The 17385-nt window shown below is 42.5% G+C and overlaps 1 protein-coding gene across 1 annotated transcript in view; it reads right to left on the bottom strand.

Moving 5' to 3' along the window:
- The window catches only part of naalad2 (N-acetylated alpha-linked acidic dipeptidase 2), a 104563-nt gene that overhangs the window by 36708 nt on the left and 50470 nt on the right, over positions 1-17385 (bottom strand). The window contains exons 8-12 of the mRNA XM_072264360.1: positions 9448-9543; positions 8063-8148; positions 7627-7746; positions 6468-6550; positions 4386-4449 (exon numbers count right to left, since the gene is read on the bottom strand). Of these exons, the coding sequence (XP_072120461.1) occupies positions 4386-4449; positions 6468-6550; positions 7627-7746; positions 8063-8148; positions 9448-9543 (449 nt within the window). The remainder of the gene's footprint in view (positions 1-4385; positions 4450-6467; positions 6551-7626; positions 7747-8062; positions 8149-9447; positions 9544-17385) is intronic.

The following is a 17385-nucleotide window of genomic DNA, read 5'->3' as shown; positions in this document are numbered from 1 at the left end:
CCAACATCCCTGCCTCTCTCCCAGATGATCTAAATTTTTTTATGCTCGATTCAATGTTGCCAACACGGAGCCCCCGAGGAGAGCCGCTGATGCGACCTGCAGCTTGGTCACCTCTGAGACTGAAGTATCCCGGCGTTTCCAACCGGCAGATAGTTGCAAGGCTGCGGGACCAGATGGCATCTCAGAGTGTACGCAACACAACTGGCAGGTGTATTTAAAGACATTTTTAATCTCTCCCTCTCCCAGTGTAGAGGGCCCTCCTGCTTCAAAACATCCACCATCCTTCCTGTACCTAAAAAGACCAAGGTAACATATCTGAATGACTGGCGTTCTATCACATTCACCTCAATAACAAGCAAATGCTTTGAGGGGCTGTTCAAGGACTACATCTGCAGCATATTACCACCACACTGGACTCCCTACAATTCACCTACTGGACTCAACCGATCGACAGATGCAATAGCCACAGCTCTACACACCGTCCTAACACACCTGGAGAAGAAGGATGCTTATGTGATAATACTATGCTTGGACTACAGTTCAGCACTCGACACCATAATTCTCTCCAGGCTCGACAAGCAGCTCAGAGACCTCGGCCTTCACCCTGCCTTTTGGGGCTGGATGCTGGACTTCCTGTCAGATCGTCGGCAAGTGATTAGAGTGGGTTCCCTCACCTCTGCCCCTCAATACAGGTGCCCCTCAGCCCCCTCCTTTACTCTCTGCATATCCATGACTGTGTTACCACCCACAGCTCCAATCTGCTAATTAAATTTGCTGACGACACTACACTGATTGGCCTAATCTCAAATAATGATGAGGTAGCCTACAGAGAAGTAGTCATCACCCTGACAGTGGTCAAGAAAGCAACCTGTCCCTCAATTTCGTAAAAACAAAGGAGCTGGTTGCAGACTACAGGAGGAGTGGAGGCAGCCTAACCCTTATTGACATCAATGGATCTGGGGTTGAGAGGGTGAACAGCTTTAAGTTCCTCGGTATAAACATTACCGAGGATCTCACGTGGTCTGTACATACTGGCTGTGTGGTGAAAAAGGCACAACAGCGCCTCTTTCACCTCAGACAGTTGAAGAAGTTTGGTATGGGCCCCCAAATCCCAAGAACTTTCTACAAGGGCACGACTGAGCACATCCTGACTGGCTGCATCACTGCCTGGTATGGGAACTATGCTTCCCTCAATCGCAGGACTCTGCAGAGAGTGGTGCAGACAGCCCAGCACATCTGTAGATATGAACTTCCCACTATTCAGGACATTTACAAAGACAGGTGTGTAAAAAGGGCCAGAAGGATCATTGGGCACCCAAGTCACCCCGACTACAAACTGTTCCAGCTGCTACCATCTGGGAACTGGTACTGCAGCATAAAAGCCAGGACCAACAGGCTCCAGGGCAGCTTCTTCCACCAGGCTATCAGACTGACTAATTCATGCAGATACAATTGTATTTCTCTGTTATATTGACTGTCCGGTTGTGCATACTATTTAATATAAATTACTATAAATTACACATTGCACATTTAGATGGAGACATAATGTAAAGATTTTTTACTCCTCTTGTATATGAAGGATGGAAGTAATAAAGTCAATTCAATACCTGTCTATCTCTTAAAATCTGTTATTGTACCAGCTGCAATCTCTTCCTCCAGCAGCAAATTCCACAGGCATAAAAAGTGTTTATACTTTGTGTAGAAACAGTTGCCATTCAAACTTCGATTAAAACTTTATCCTCGAAACATTAACCCTATGCCCTCTAATCCTCGGTTCCCCAACTCTGGGGGGAAAAGACGTGAGTGCACTCTCCCCATCTATGACCCTCATGACTTTATACACCTTTTAAATATCACATTTCAGTCTCCTACACTCTAAGAAATAAAGTCCTAGCCTGTCCAACCTTTTCCTATAACACAGCACATCAAGACCTGAAACATTCTTGTAATTTCTTTTCTGCACTCTTTTCAGCTTAATAAAATCTTTCCTCTAACAGGGTGACCAAAAACAATCATAATACTTCAAATGCAGCCTCGCAAGTGCCCTCTACAACTGTATCATGACCTCCCTGCTTTTATACTCAATGCCCTGATTGATGTAGGCCAGCAAGCCGAGAGCCTTCTCCATCATTGTCTACTTGTGATTCCACTTTCAGTGAACCATATTCTTGTACTCCAAGGTCCCTAGTCTACAACACTCCCTGGGACCCTGGCATTTACTGTGAAGGTTTTAACTGGATTTGGCTTTCCAAAATGCAACAATTTACATGTATCTGAATTAAACTCCATTTACCATTACTCAGTGCACTTACTCAGCTAATCAAGATATCAAGATTCCCTTATAATATTTCGAAGGTTCAAAGGTTCATTTATTGTCAAAGCATACAACTTAAAATTCTTCTTCAAGTAGCCATGAAACCAAGCAAAGGCAGCAAGATCATCAACCCCCAAAAAACCTCCCTGATCAAAAAACTGAACGTAAACAGAACAGGCACATTGACCCCCAAATCCCCCTCCCTGCACAAAAGAAACCAACAAAGATTGTACAAAAAACACAGAATCTAAAAACTATAAGGCTGAAAAAAAGTCTATAGTCCAAGTCCACATCAAAAATGCAGAAAAACCTGGGGAACACTCTCCAGGCCCAGTGGCAGATCTTTCCCTCTGTGTAGCAGGTCGATCAAAAGACAGGTAGCCGGTGCTCACCTTCCCCACACAGCTTGACGCTTCAATCTCCCTCGTCACTTTAATCAGCAAAATTTGATCATCTTCTTCACTGTCAACTTATCACCTGTGTGCAAACTTAATATGCCCTGTACATTCTTCTCCAAGTCATTGATATAGATGACAAGCAAGGAACCCAGCACTGACCCAAGGCATACCACCAATCATGGTCTTCCAGTCGAGGAACAATCTTCCATATGCACTCTTTTTTCTATCATTAAGCCAATTAGTCACCTATCCCTGGATTTCATGCAACTTAAACTTCCACAGCAGTCTACCACATGGAATTTTATCAAAGACCTTACTGAAGTCAATATAAACCATATCTTCCACACTACCCTTATGTCCTTTCTTGGTCACCTCATCAAAAAAAAAAAAAAAAATCAGGTTTGTATGACATGATCTCTCATGCACAAAGACATACTGATGACCTCTAATTAACCCATCTTTCCAGATGTACATATTTTTTATCCCTCAGAATCCTCTCCAGTAATTAACTTACCACAAGCATTAGTCTTATTGGTCTAGAGTTCCCAGATATTTCTTTGGTGCCCTTCTTTAACAAAGGCACAACATTCACTACCTTCCAGTCTACCATGTTCTTAGCCTTTAACAATCTCTGCATGTTGCAATCAGCAATAGATGGTTGGAATATATAAAATTGAGGTTCTTGCACTTCAATCCTGTTCTCTTATTCAGCTGGACTATCCATGACACTTCTCTTCCTTTTCTGGATTCTGTTCATTTCCACTAACACTTATAAACTTACTGACTCCCACGGTTATCTCAACTAAAATCTCATCCCAGCTTGCTCCTGTAATGATGCCACCCATTTTTCTCAATGTCCACTGCATCTGGTCTAAAGATAAGGCGTGTCCTAGAGCTGCCGAAATGTCTTCTTCCTTCTGGAAATATAGCTTTCCTTGTGCCATCTGTGGGCCCTCACACATTTCTTCCATTTCCCCATTTGTCTGCCCTTACCAACATCATCAAGAACAGCGATCGTGTTCCCTTGGTCTTCACCCATCACCCTGCTTGCTTCTGCATTCAATACATCATCACGGTCATTTTTGCCGTCTCCAGTTTGATCCCGCCCACAGTTACTTCTTCCCCTCTCCTCTTCTTTCTACTTTGCCAAGAGACAGTGCTCTCAGGGACACCCTGGCCCATCCATCCCACTCCACCCCACCCCTATTCAACTCATCCTTCCCTGGTGCTGTACCATGCAACATTTGTTCCTGCACCTGCCTCATCACCATCATCCAAGGACCAAGTGTTCTGTCCAGGTGAAGAGGAGGTTCACCTGCACTTCCTCCAACCTGGTCCATGGCATTTAATGTTCATGATGTTATCTCATCTACATCAGTGACTGTTATATGGAGCGCCCGCACCCTGGTTCTGATTTCAAGAAAACCCACACCCCTGTACTCTCCACACATATATGTCCATCTAGATGTCTTCTCCTTTGTTCATTTTTCCGTTCTCCTTCTCACCCTCATTCCATATGCTAATCATTCCCACCCATTCTGATTGCAACTGTCACCTACTAGCCTCTATCCCATCCCATTGCTATACAATGACAATCATTCCACTTCTTACAGCATTTTTTTGGGGAGAGAAAGATCTCAGATTAATTGTCTACTTCAAGTCCATTTAGTTACCTTCAATAGCTGAATCTGCATTGATATATGCCACAGCTCGTTCCTGAAGCAGTTTGGCATTGTCCTTAATGTAAAAATATCAAAGCATTATTGATTAAAGCACTTTAACAAAGGGACGTCACCTCTAGTTCAAAGTTAGCTGACATAATTGTCAACCAGTTTAAAAATGCTAAATTAGTTGCAAAGCACTTTCAGATGGTAAGAGGTTTCAAAAAGAAACAATACATGTTTACGCAATTTGAATACATTCAGAACAGATCAAGCAGTAACGGTTGATATTAATTCTAATATAAAGTAAGCATAATTTATAGTAAAGTTTTATGCATTCCCCAAGAGTGCATCCCATTTGAGCCTAAAGAGTTTTCCTTCCTGGAACAACTGCTACCATGCAGAACAAATTAATACATTCTTTCTCTAACTGGAATATGCTTGCCACAGGTCAAGAGAGAAAATTCTAGAATATATGCTTCATTACAGCTTTTTCCTGTGGGGATGTTGCTTAAATTTAAGCCAAATTTCAAATATTAGAGATTAATTAACCAATCAGTGCTGGGAATATAGCCACATCAAACAAACTTTTTAAAAATCTTCCCATCTTTGAACATTGATATTTTACATTACCACCTGGGAAGTTCCGTTAAAACATTAATCTTCTTGAAATGTCTGTGTTCATTTGCACAAAATGGTGACAGCTGTTCACAGCTTCAAGGAATCAAGTTTCAAGGGATGAGTACTATGGTTTTGAAAGTATGAGGATTAATCTTTAGGTACTTGTGCATTAGCATATCAACTCAGATAGTCTGAAAAGCAAAATAACAGATGTGGGAAATGTGACATAAAACAGAAAACACTGCAACTATATTCAGAGGCCTCCTGCACCTAATAAAACATATACTCATAATAAAACATATACTCAGTGCAGAAGTGTATATTTGTGGTCTTCTGCTGCTGTAGCCCATCCACTTCGAGGTTCAACGTATTGTGCATTCAGAGATGCTCTTCTGCATACCACTGTTGTAATGCATGGTTACTTGAGTTACTACCTCCTTCCTGTCAGTTTGAACCAGTCTGACCATTCTCCTCTGACCTCCCTCATTAACAAGACATTTTTGCCTATAGGACTGTCACTCACTGGACTTATTTTGTTTTGTTTCTCGCACCATTCTCTGTAAGGTCTAGAGTCTGGTGTGCATAAAAATCTCAGGAGGTCAGCAGTTTCTGAAATACTCAAACCAACCCATCTGGCACCAACAGAAGACCAACCAACATTCAATATGTGAAAAAAGAACAAATCAAGCAAGCAATAAGTAAAGAAATAATACCCAGAACATAATATGCAAAGTCCCTGAAAGTGAGGCGAGTGAAGCTGGTCTAGGAGCCCAATGCCTGTAGAGCAATGGCTACTCCCTAACCTGGTGGCATGGAAGCCAAGACTAATGCACGGCCTGCCCAGTGGCAGCAGTGAGAAGAGAGGGAGATGAGTCAAAACCCAGGCAGATGGTCAAAGTCACTTTTGTTTCCCATTCTGATGCTTGATCTGAACAACAACTGAACCTCTTGACCATGTATATCTACATGCATTTATACATTGAGTTGCTGCCACAAGATTGGCTGATTAGATATTTACATTAGCAAGCAGGTTTACAGTTGCACCGAAAGTGGCCACTGAGTGTACCTAACCAATCAGGCAGCATCGATGGAGAAAGAAACAGAAAAAGCTTTAGGTTGGGGGCACTTTCATCAAGACATTAAGGGATTTATTTTGTTTCATTCAGATTTTATACAGAATGGGCATGCATTCAGATGTGTTCCTTTTTATACTAACAGGAAGTACAAAATGGAAGAGCACAATTTTCTATGTCCAAATGAAAGCAATTGCAAATATAGGCAGGTAAAGGTTAAAGTGTTTTGCTACCTCGTATCCAATATTCCCCAAATAACTTCACATTTGCAACTAAACGTGCTGTGCTGGAATGAAGTACCCTAAAGGAAGATTAATATCAAAGTGAGATGCCTCTACAGTACAAGATCTGGTTGAAATACCCAAAATGTGTATTTATGCCTGAATTTTAAACAACTTACCTCTACCCACTCTGTGGATCCCAATATACCATATTCTTCAGCATCCCAGCTGGCAAATATTATGGTTCTTCTGGGCCTCCAACCTAAATGGATAATTGCAGAGTTAGCATTTGAAACGTTACAATTTCACCCATAGCTCTTTTCTACAGCTACTAGATGCCACAAGGACAGGACTCTTCTAAACAAGTTTAAGTTTTGAGACCTCTGGAGCTCACTTTGCTCCACTGAATAAGAGAAATGGATATGGTCATCTAAGTCACAAAGGTTCAGCTATTCCAATCATTAGAGCAGATCCTAAATTGGGAAAATCTTTTTAAACAAGACTAGACCTTGAAATGACGTTATCCCTTTTCAGTTGAAATACAGCTGTCAGATTTCGTAAAGTTAATGTGAATCTCTTGGAACCAAAAAACTGTAATATTAGAATGCTGTAAACTGTATCTGTTTTTATTTCTTAGGTTAGACTGACTTTTTTTTTTAAAAAATTGACATGAACCCAATGGTGAAATGGACTCCTGTGACATCAGTTTCAATGATTCTATTGTCCAATGTGCACTTCAGTTGAGCGAGTTTCCACATCATAAAGAGTTCATTAAATTTACCCCACAATTCACTCAAGGATTATGTTAACAAAAATTGTGACTTATTCTCAATTAAAATTGAGCATCATCACCTTCTTAATAGGCTGGAAGGAACATGTAGTCCATATAAAGTACAGGATTCAGTAATGTTGCTTAAGCGGATGTTGTGATGACACAATTGTTCACTTGGACCAAGAGAAAACAACCAGGTCAGATTCCTGATTGCTAAACTGCAACCCTTATTGTAGTGCAATTTGACCAATGCTGCCTTTTATGTTGAACAACATATAAAGCACTGGAGGAACTAAATGGGTCAAAGCAGCATCTGTGGAGGGAAATGGATTGAGACCCTTTATTTAGTGTGTAAGAAAGAGGAGAGGGAGCTGGTATAAAAGCTTGCTGACCATCATTACTTAGGCTCCCACATGAACAGCCACTTAGATGATGTACCAGAAAACCATGAGAGCCTATTCGAAGAAAGATCTGTGCCTTCAGGAAAGGAGAATGAAAAGCACAGCTACTAGCAACAGCAAATTGATCATCACAATAAACTGCAACACATTGAGATTTCTTTTTACCCTCTTTCACAAGCTTTGCAAAACTCCTCACAGCTTCGTGTGTAACAGCAGCTCCAGTGGTTGGATCTATACCTCCAAAGACCCATGCATCACGATGACCTCCTAGTATCACATACCGATCTGCCAGAGCAAATTAAGGCACAGTTTATTCTCCTGCATCAAGAAATGTTGATCATCAAGTAACTACTTTCACACAGCAGGGTGTGATTTTTATGTAATTTTATATTGGAAAATGAAATTTTTGTGTCAGTGCCCAAATTAAAGTTCTTTTCATCCTGGCCAGACTCCGAACTCCAACACTTAGTTGCAAATTATTTACAAATCATTGCCCATCAATGTATTCAACATCTTGCTATATAAAAGATGACCATCACTAAAACTTTAAAAATAAGCCTATAATAAATTCAAGTAATATTAAATTCATTAACAATCTCACCTGGCTCCACAGCTCCCTGAATTTTGCCAATGACATTGTAAATTCTTCTCACCTCGTTTCTGGTGTAAACATGCATTTGGACTTTACTAAAATTGAAAACAAGTCTCTTAGCTTTCAAGGTAAAGTACATACTCAGATTAATTGCCCTCATTAATCCACATCATACCTTTCACCACAGATAAAGGTTCTGCCAAAAGTTAACACTGGCTAGCAAGGATAGAATGATAGATGAGCAAGGCTTGGTCCTAGAAAAGGGCAGCACAGTAGTGGTTAGCACAACACTTTACAGTACCAGTGACCCGGGTTTGATTCCCTTTGCTGTCTGCAAGGAATTTGTACGTTCTCCGTGATCATGTGGGTTTCCTCTGAGTGCTCCAGTTTCCTCCCACATCCAAAAGATGTATTAGTTGGTAGGTTAATTGGTCATTGGAAATTGTCCTGTGATTAGGTAGTAGTAGGTAGTAGGCAGCTGTTGATCCAAGGGAACATGGGTTTGCGCTTCTGGTGGACTATATCCTCTCCAGGACACAAGCCTGGGTGGGAAGATTTGAAGAACCAGCTGTTGCCCATGCAACAGGTTCCCGTTCTCCATGTCACTGATGTAGACCAAGGGCAAGTGCCAATATAGCTTGGCACTAGTGTCATCACAAAGGCTGCCAGAGTGAAATTGTAAACAACATCAAACTGCCTTAGGGACCCCGGCTCCGGATTTCTTCCTCAGGGTTTACTCCTGAAGCCTTTCCCATGGGTGGGTATGGCGCGAGGCAGCAGAGGTTTAAATATCAGTTTTTTTTCTTTTCCTAGGTGGGCTGCCGTGCAAGGCTGATGAGCCCCTCCTGCCCAAATTGTAAATTGTTCCGTGATTAGGATTGCTGGGTGGCATGGCTCAGAGAAAGGGAGGAGATGGAAGGCTTGAAATGCTGAGTTAGATGAGGGCTTAAATGACCACCAGGCTGAGAAAGAGAGGACTGATTCTGGTGGTTGAACTGTGGTTTACATGGTGTCCCACTCCACCAAAATTCAATTACCACCAAGGTTCTTGGTCACAACAGCTACAGTGCATATGGTCCTGGTTTAAACTGCAGTCCAGACCCTCCTCTCCAGGGGCTGTGCAGGCAAGGGAGGAGCTATAGCCTGGGATTTGTTGATGAGATCAGTTTTACTTCCTTTAAATATAAATTGCCCATAGAATTTATTTTCATTTACTCTTCTTTTAAAATTATTAATTTTAAGAAATACAACACCCTGGGATTTGAGTTCCTTAATGCAGAGTTTAACAAACGAACAAAGTCACAATATACTATATTAGGAGAGGCCAAGATAAAATGTTACTGATCACGTGAAGGCTGCTGTTCAGCCTCTATCCACCATACACATCAACCTACTGTGAGGTGTAACTGTCCTTGAAGCCAGGTCCAAAATTGTAAGAAACATTCAGTTGTCCTCTCCATTCAGGGGGGGCTCGAAATCCTGCCATGTGGCTGTTAAGAAGAGCGAGTGATGAATCTGAAATGGCAACTTATATAATTGTTTTAAAACAAATCCATTGCCCACTCAGCAAGGGGTTACGTATTCAGTCAAATAAGTAGCTATTTTTACAGTCTGTCTCCTTCCATTCCACAATTTCCACGCAGTATTTTCTCTTTCAAATACTTAGCCACTTCTCTGAAAGTCTCCAATGGAATCCAATTCCATTCCCTATCAGTCAAAAGATTCTAAACCCCAAGTGTCCATTCCATAAAAGCACTATAATCATACAAAGCCTCTTCTGCTTCTGGCAATTACATTGTCTTTATCCAGGGGTATAATTTAACTCTGGAAAACAGCCAGCCTTTATTTGCTTTTTCTAAACCTCCCACAGATATAAACCCTACCAATTTGCCTCTCAGCATTTTCTCTTCCAAGGAAACACAATCCCAGTTTGCCCAGTCTCTCCAGATGAATGAACTCAATACCGCCGAATCAATTCCAATAAATCTTATCTGAGCCACTTCTAACACTTGCACATCCTCCCTGTGGTATTGGGCAGTCTCCTAAGGATCCGCGGAAGCAGAGAGAGTTTATTGAAAACAGAGGCAGTCAAAGTCAGAAAGAAAGAACATGCTTGAGAACTGCTCAGCCAAAACTCAGTTATTTCCATTCATCTCTGGGCAGTCTTGCTGCCATCTCAGGCCAACAAGAGACTGAAAGATCCTTTTAAAAGTATCAAGGCTTCTGAAACTAAAGTTCAGAAACAAGTGTGCTGACTCTGACACAAAATCTCAGTCTCCTCTCCCGATCTGGGTAATCACAACCATCTTCATGAGCATGAAAAATAATAAATCCAATTGCTCCTTGCTGTGTACTGCAGCAAAAGTTACTGCAAGTGTTCTTTCCAACTGTTTCCACTGACTGACCAAAGAGCTGCTCCCTGAATCACAGTGAAAATTCGATTCATGAAGAGACAAAGTGGACAGTGGACTCAAATACAACAAATTTGCTGGAATGGTTTCAACAATCAATCTCCTTTTTTCTGATCTTACAAATTCCCTCAACTGTCAATCAAGAGGAATTGGTGAGAATCCTCATGTATGGCTGCCCTCAAAAATAAGTTCCAGCTTTGTCTTCTACAAGATGACATGAAGCCCTGACCTTAACCCAGAGGATAACTGACCTAATTTCAGTGCAAACTGGAATTCAGCAAGACTGTCATCACCGTGACACTACTCTCATTTTTTAGTACGACATCCCACATCCTTCTCTTAAGTATTTCCTTGGTCCTCCCATGACGAAACCTGGCATCAAAATAACACAGCAGTCATGTTGTTGCTTCTCAGCTCCAGTGAGTGCAGAGCCAAGGACTGCAAAAAAGTACTCACTGAGAAACCAAGGGCATTGAATACTGCAGGCAAACAAAATTCAAATCGACAGGCCAAGCTCAAGTCAACACGGACCTGTTCACTTTACCATTATGAAGCATTACATATATAGTTAGTATTACAATAAACTATTTGCAGAATAAAGCACATTGGGCATCCTGCCCACACTGCATAATACTTTCACATCAAACTCCACCTCCCCCACATCTCTAACAAAAATACTGAAGCTAACAACAAGATCTTAGGAAACAGTGACCATTTTACATCCATTAAAGCCACTTCTTACAAGGGGCGTGTTGATGATGAACTTCACCATTACCTTCTGTGTAGCAGCCCAGTCTTTGGACAAATGAATTAGTGATTGAAGAATAAGACTTCAAACGTGGCATAAAGTAATTACTGCCCTTCTACAAACTTCTGAGTCATGCACTCTTTATTTCAGACACCTCAAAGCATGAGCAATTTGACTAATTTCATTACAACAAAGTAGGTCATCTCCACTAGGGTTAATTTGCCAATCAACTAACACATGTTTGGGACTTAGAAGAAAAATGCCTAAGGGAAACTCACAGTCACCTGGTGGTGCAGACACCCCACAGACAGCGCTGGACATGAACATCAACACCAGATCACTGGAGTTGAGAAGCAGCCACCCTGGAAATCCCAAACAAAAGAAACTCTGCAGATGCTGGAAATCCAAGCAACATACACAAAATGCTCAAGGAACTCAAAAGGCCAGGCAGCATCTACGGAAAAGAGTACAGTCAATGTTTCGGGCTGAGACTCTTTGGCAGGACTGGAGAAAAAAAGCTGAGGAGTAGATTTAAGAGGTGGAGGGTAGGGGAGAGAGAAACAAGTTGATAGGTGAAAGCTGAGGGGGAGGAATGAAGTAAAGAACTGGGAAGTTGATTGGTGAAAGAGATACAGGGCTGGAGAAGGGGGAATCTGATAGAAGGGGACAGAAGGCTGTGGATGAAAGGAAAGTGGGGGAGCACGAGAGGGAAGCAATGGGCAGGCAAGGAAATAAAATGGGAGAAGAAAAAGAGGTGTGGGTATTATTGGAAGTTCAAGAAATTGATGTTCATGCCATCAGATTGGATGGCACCAAGATGAAATATAAGGTGTTGTTCTTCCAACCTGAGCGTGGCTTCATCATGACAGTGGAGGAGCCATGGATAGATATATTGGAACAGGAATGGGAAGTAGAATTAAAATGGGTGGCCACTGGGAGATCCTGCTTTTTCTGGTGGACAGAGCGTAGGTGCTCATCAAAGCAGTCTCCCAATTTATGTCAGGTCTCATCAATACACAGAAGGCCACACTGGGAGCAGCAGACACAGTATATGACCCAACAGACTCACAGGTGAAGTGTCGCCTCACTGCTTAGGGACCTGAATGGTAGTGAGGGAGGTGGTGTTGGGGCAGGTATAACACTTGTTTCGTTTGCAAGGATAAGTGCCAGGAGGGAGATCAGTGGAGAGGGATGAATGGACAAAGTAGTCACATAAGGAGCGATCCTTGCGGAAAGCAGAAAGTGGCTGGGGGGGGGGTGGCGTCAGGGGAGAGAAGATGTGCTTGTTGGTGGGATCCTGTTGGAGATGGAGATTACCCCTGGAAATTCCTTTTACTCTCTTCTAAATTCTAGGACAAGATACACAGATTTGAAAGCCTGATCAACCTGACTCATGAACATGTTCTTCACTACTGCTATCAGACCTCTGAAACAATCACCTCTTTCACTTCCTTATTCTGGTTGTACTGCCACGTTCTCCAATCCTTAATTCTACCTTTCTCAGTTACTGTCACTTTAGTGTTTGCTTTTGCACTACATCAGTTTGCAGTAATATACTTCACATCATTCCAACATTTTGCAATCATCACTGTATTTATTATTGTTGTATCTAGTAGTACCATGCATAGTGAATACGCTGAGCTTTATGCAAACAAGGAATTTTATTGCACTCTGGTGTACTTGACAATAAACCAATCAAAATCTGAATCAATGTGTGCAAATTTTTGGCTGATAAACTATGATCAGGATAGAGAAGGAACTTTTTGGATGGGCACTGAAAACCTTCATCAAGTGCATATGCAAAGCCAGCAAAAGCAGTGGAAGGAGCACACCACATCCTGTGTCATATTAGACTTTGCAAAACAATGAATGAATGTCTGTCAGGTCAAGTGACAACATAACTCACAGCATGTGAGGTCTGTAGAGTAAACATTGTAGACACTAAATGTCTGTTTGTAACTGGATTCTTTTTTCAGGCTTATCGCTTATACTGTATGGAAACATTAATGCCCTTCTGTAAGTTCAAGGAATGTTATGTGTCTGGACACTGGGAATGTTGTGTGCTACGTGCTAACAAGGAGTGACCATTAAAATGTCTAATTAATTTATGAGGACTGCATTAATGGACACAGGAAGCATTTGAAAAAAAAAGGCTGTATTGAGACAAAAGACCAAAGAGTTTGTCTGTTTCTGGGTGTCTACCTTGTGAATATATTGGGCTGCTTTTTCATATTTTCTTTGGACTTCACTCAGAACAGGATCGCAATCAGTATCTGGGACCCAGAGGTTTCACGAGTGAGTCAGAAATCAAGAGTTCCCCCAACAGCAACAATTAGGTGGTGACCAAGATCGTAAAACCAGAAATATTTGAGACTTGCTACATAGTATTTTGTGTGGTTTATTTGAACTTCCTGTTTTATGATAATAAATTAGGCTTAAGTTACCTTGTTGTGCTTGTCGCTTATTACATCTCCTGGGCACTCAAATTGTTGGGTCTGATCAAACTAGCCCATTACAGCTCCCACCCCATCTGTGGCAAGTCTTCTTCTGCCTAAGAGGAGATGACGTTGAAACTGACTCCACACTTGCTAGCATTTCCTCTTTACCCATATTTAGTATCCCAATACATTCTGCTTACTGTGACTTTGACAAACTCTTTATCCCAGAAAAACAGACTCTCATTTAGGACCTTTGCCATTCAACAGAAGGCCTCCATTTTGATCCTGATTGGCTGGCATCTCCTCTCTTTTACATCTTTGTAAGAACTTTGGAATCCCTTTCATGTTAACCACCAACCTAGTCTCACTTTATCCTTTTTGCCCTGATGTTTCTTTTGCTCCTTCTTAGCATTTTAGCATCTCCCAAGTCTTCTTGATATTGCCAAGCTGACGTGAGACACAGAGCATACAATAATACAGCACAGTACAGGCCCTTCGGCCCACAATGTTGTGCCGACCCTCAAACCCTGCCTCCCATATAAGCCCCCACCTTAGATTCCTCCATATACCTGTCTAGTAGTCTCTTAAACTTCACTAGTGTATCTGCCTCCACCACTGACTCAGGCAGTCTATTCCACGCACCAACCACTCTCTGAGTAAAAAACTTTCCTCTAATATCCCCCTTGAACTTCCCACCCCTTACCTTAAAGCCATGTCCTCTTGTATTGAGCAGTGGTGCTCTGGGGAAGAGGCGCTGGCTATCCACTCTATCTATTCCTCTTATTATCTTGTATACCTCTATCATGTCTCCTCTCATCCTCCTTCTCTCCAAAGAGTAAAGCCTTAGCTCCCTTAATCTTTGATCATAATGCATACTTTCTAAACCAGGCAGCATCCTGGTAAATTTCCTCTGTACCCTTTCCAATGCTTCCACATCCTTCCCATAGTGAGGTGACCAGAACTGGACACAATACTCCAAGTGTGGCCTAACCAGAGTTTTATAGAGCTGCATCATTACATCGCGACTCTTAAACTCTATCCCTCGACTTATGAAAGCTAACACCCCATAAGCTTTCTTAACTACCCTATCCACCCATGAGGCAACTTTCAGGGATCTGTGGACATGCACCCCGAGATCCCTCTGCTCCTCCACACTACCAAGTATCCTGCCATTTCCTTTGTACTCTGCCTTGGAGTTTGTCCTTCCAAAGTGCACCACCTCACACTTCTCTGGGTTGAACTCCATCTGCCACTTCTCAGCCCACTTCTGCATCCTATCAATATCTCTCTGCAATCTTTGACAATCCTCTACACTATCTACAACACCACCAACCTTTGTGTCGTCTGCAAACTTGCCAACCCACCCTTCTACCCCCACATCCAGGTTGTTAATAAAAATCACGAAAAGTAGAGGTCCCAGAACAGATCCTTGTGGGACACCACTAGTCACAATCCTTCAATCTGAATGTACTCCCTCCACCACCACCCTCTGCCTTCTGCAGGCAAGCCAATTCTGATTCCACCTGGCCAAACTTCCCTGGATCCCATGCCTTCTAACTTTCTGAATACGCCTATCGTGTGGAACCTTGTCAAATGCCTTACTAAAATCCATATAGATCACATCCACTGCACTACCCTCATCTATATGCCTGGTCACCTCCTCAAAGAACTCTATCAGGCTTGTTAGACACCCACCACAGACGTAAGGCTCACTGGTCTATAATTACCCGGACTATCCCTACTACCTTTTTTGAACAAGGGAACAACATTCACCTCCCTCCAATCCTTCGGTACCAGTCCCGTGGACAACGAGGACATAAAGATCCTAGCCAGAGGCTCAGCAATCTCTTCTCTCGCCTCGTGGAGCAGCCTGGGGAATATTCCGTCAGGCCCCAGGGACTTATCTGTCCTAATGTATTTTAACAACTCCAACACCTCCTCTCCCTTAATATCAGCATGCTCCAGAACATCAACCTCACTCATATTGTCCTCACCATCATCAAGTTCCCTCTCATTGGTGAATACCGAAGAGAAGTATTCATTGAGGACCTCGCTCACTTCCACAGCCTTCGGGCACATCTTCCCACCTTTATCTCTAATCGGTCCTACCTGCACTCCTGTCATCCTTTTTTTCTTCACATAATTGAAGAATGCCTTGGGGTTTTCCTTTACCCTACTCACCAAGGCCTTCTCATGACCCCTTCATGCTCTCCTCAGCCCCTTCTTAAGCTCCTTTCTTGCTTCCCTATATTCCTCAATAGACCCATCTGATTCTTGCTTCCTCAACCTCATGTATGCTGCCTTCTTCCTCCTAAATAGATTTTCCACCTCACTTGTCACCCATGGTTCCTTCACCCTACCATTCTTTATCTTCCTCACTGGGACAAATTTATCCCTTTATCCCGCAAGAGATCTCTAAACATCGACCACATGTCCATAGTACATTTCCCTGCAAAAACATCATCCCAATTCACACCCGCAAGTTCTAGCCTTATAGCCTCATAGTTTGCCTTTCCCCAATTAAAAATTTTCTTGTCCTCTTTGCTTCTATCCTTTTCCATGATAATTATAAAGGCCAGGGAGCGGTGGTCACTGTCCCCCAGATGCTCACCCACTGAGAGATCTGTGACCTGACCCAGTTCATTACCTAGTACTAGATCTAGTATGGCATTCCCCCTGGTCGGCCTGTCCACATACTGTGACAGGAATCCATCCTGGACACACTTAACATTCTGCCCCATCTAAACCCTTGGAACTAATCAGGTGCCAATCAATATTAGGGAAGGTAAAGTCACCCATGATAACAACCCTGTTATTTTTGCACCTTTCCAAAATCTGCCTCTGAATCTGCTCCTCTGTATCTCTGCTGCTACCAGGGGGCCTATAGAATACCCCCAGTAGAGTAACTGCTCCCTTCCTGTTCCTGACTTCCACCCATATTGACTCAAAAGAGGATCCTGCTACATTACCCACCCTTTCTGTAGCTGTAATAGTATCCCTGACCAGTAATGGCACCACTCCTCCCCTTTTTCCACCCTCTCTATCCCTTTTAAAGCACTGAAATCCAGGAATATTGAGAATCCATTCCTGCCCTGGTGCCAGCCAAGTCTCTGTAATGGCCACTACATCATAATTCCATGTATGTATCCAAGCTCTCAGTTCATCACCTTTGTTCCTGATGCTTCTTGCATTGAGGTACACACATTTCAGCCCTTCTACCTTACTGTCTTTACACTGTTTATTCTGCTTCTCTTTCCTCAAAGCCTCTCTGTATGTTAGATCTGGCTTTACACCATGCACTTCTTTCACTGCTCTATCGCTCTGGGTCCCATCCCCCTCACAGATTAGTTTAAACCCTCCCGAACCATGCTAGCAAATCGACCTGCAAGGATATTGCTCCTCCTCGAGTTCAGGTGGAACCCATCCAATCTGTACAGGTCCCACCTTCCCCAGAAGAGTTCCCAATGATCTAAAAAGCTAAAACCCTGCTCCCTGCACCAACTCCTCAGCCACGCATTCAACTGCCATCTCCTCCAATTCTTACCATCTCTGTCACATAGCACGATACCTCCAATTCTGCTACTTCACCCACTGTATGCTGGAGTCGAGGAACAATTTTGGATCCATAATGAAATATTCTCATCTTGAAAGATTGGAAATTAATCCTTTATAATATTGCCCCAGCACTTTTGACAATGCCCGTGTGGGTGAAATCAAAAGATAATAACAAGGCAA

This window comes from Mobula birostris, chromosome 7, assembly GCF_030028105.1.
Source record: "Mobula birostris isolate sMobBir1 chromosome 7, sMobBir1.hap1, whole genome shotgun sequence".
Taxonomy (NCBI): domain Eukaryota; kingdom Metazoa; phylum Chordata; class Chondrichthyes; order Myliobatiformes; family Myliobatidae; genus Mobula; species Mobula birostris.
This window is presented reverse-complemented; position numbering and strand designations above follow the sequence as displayed.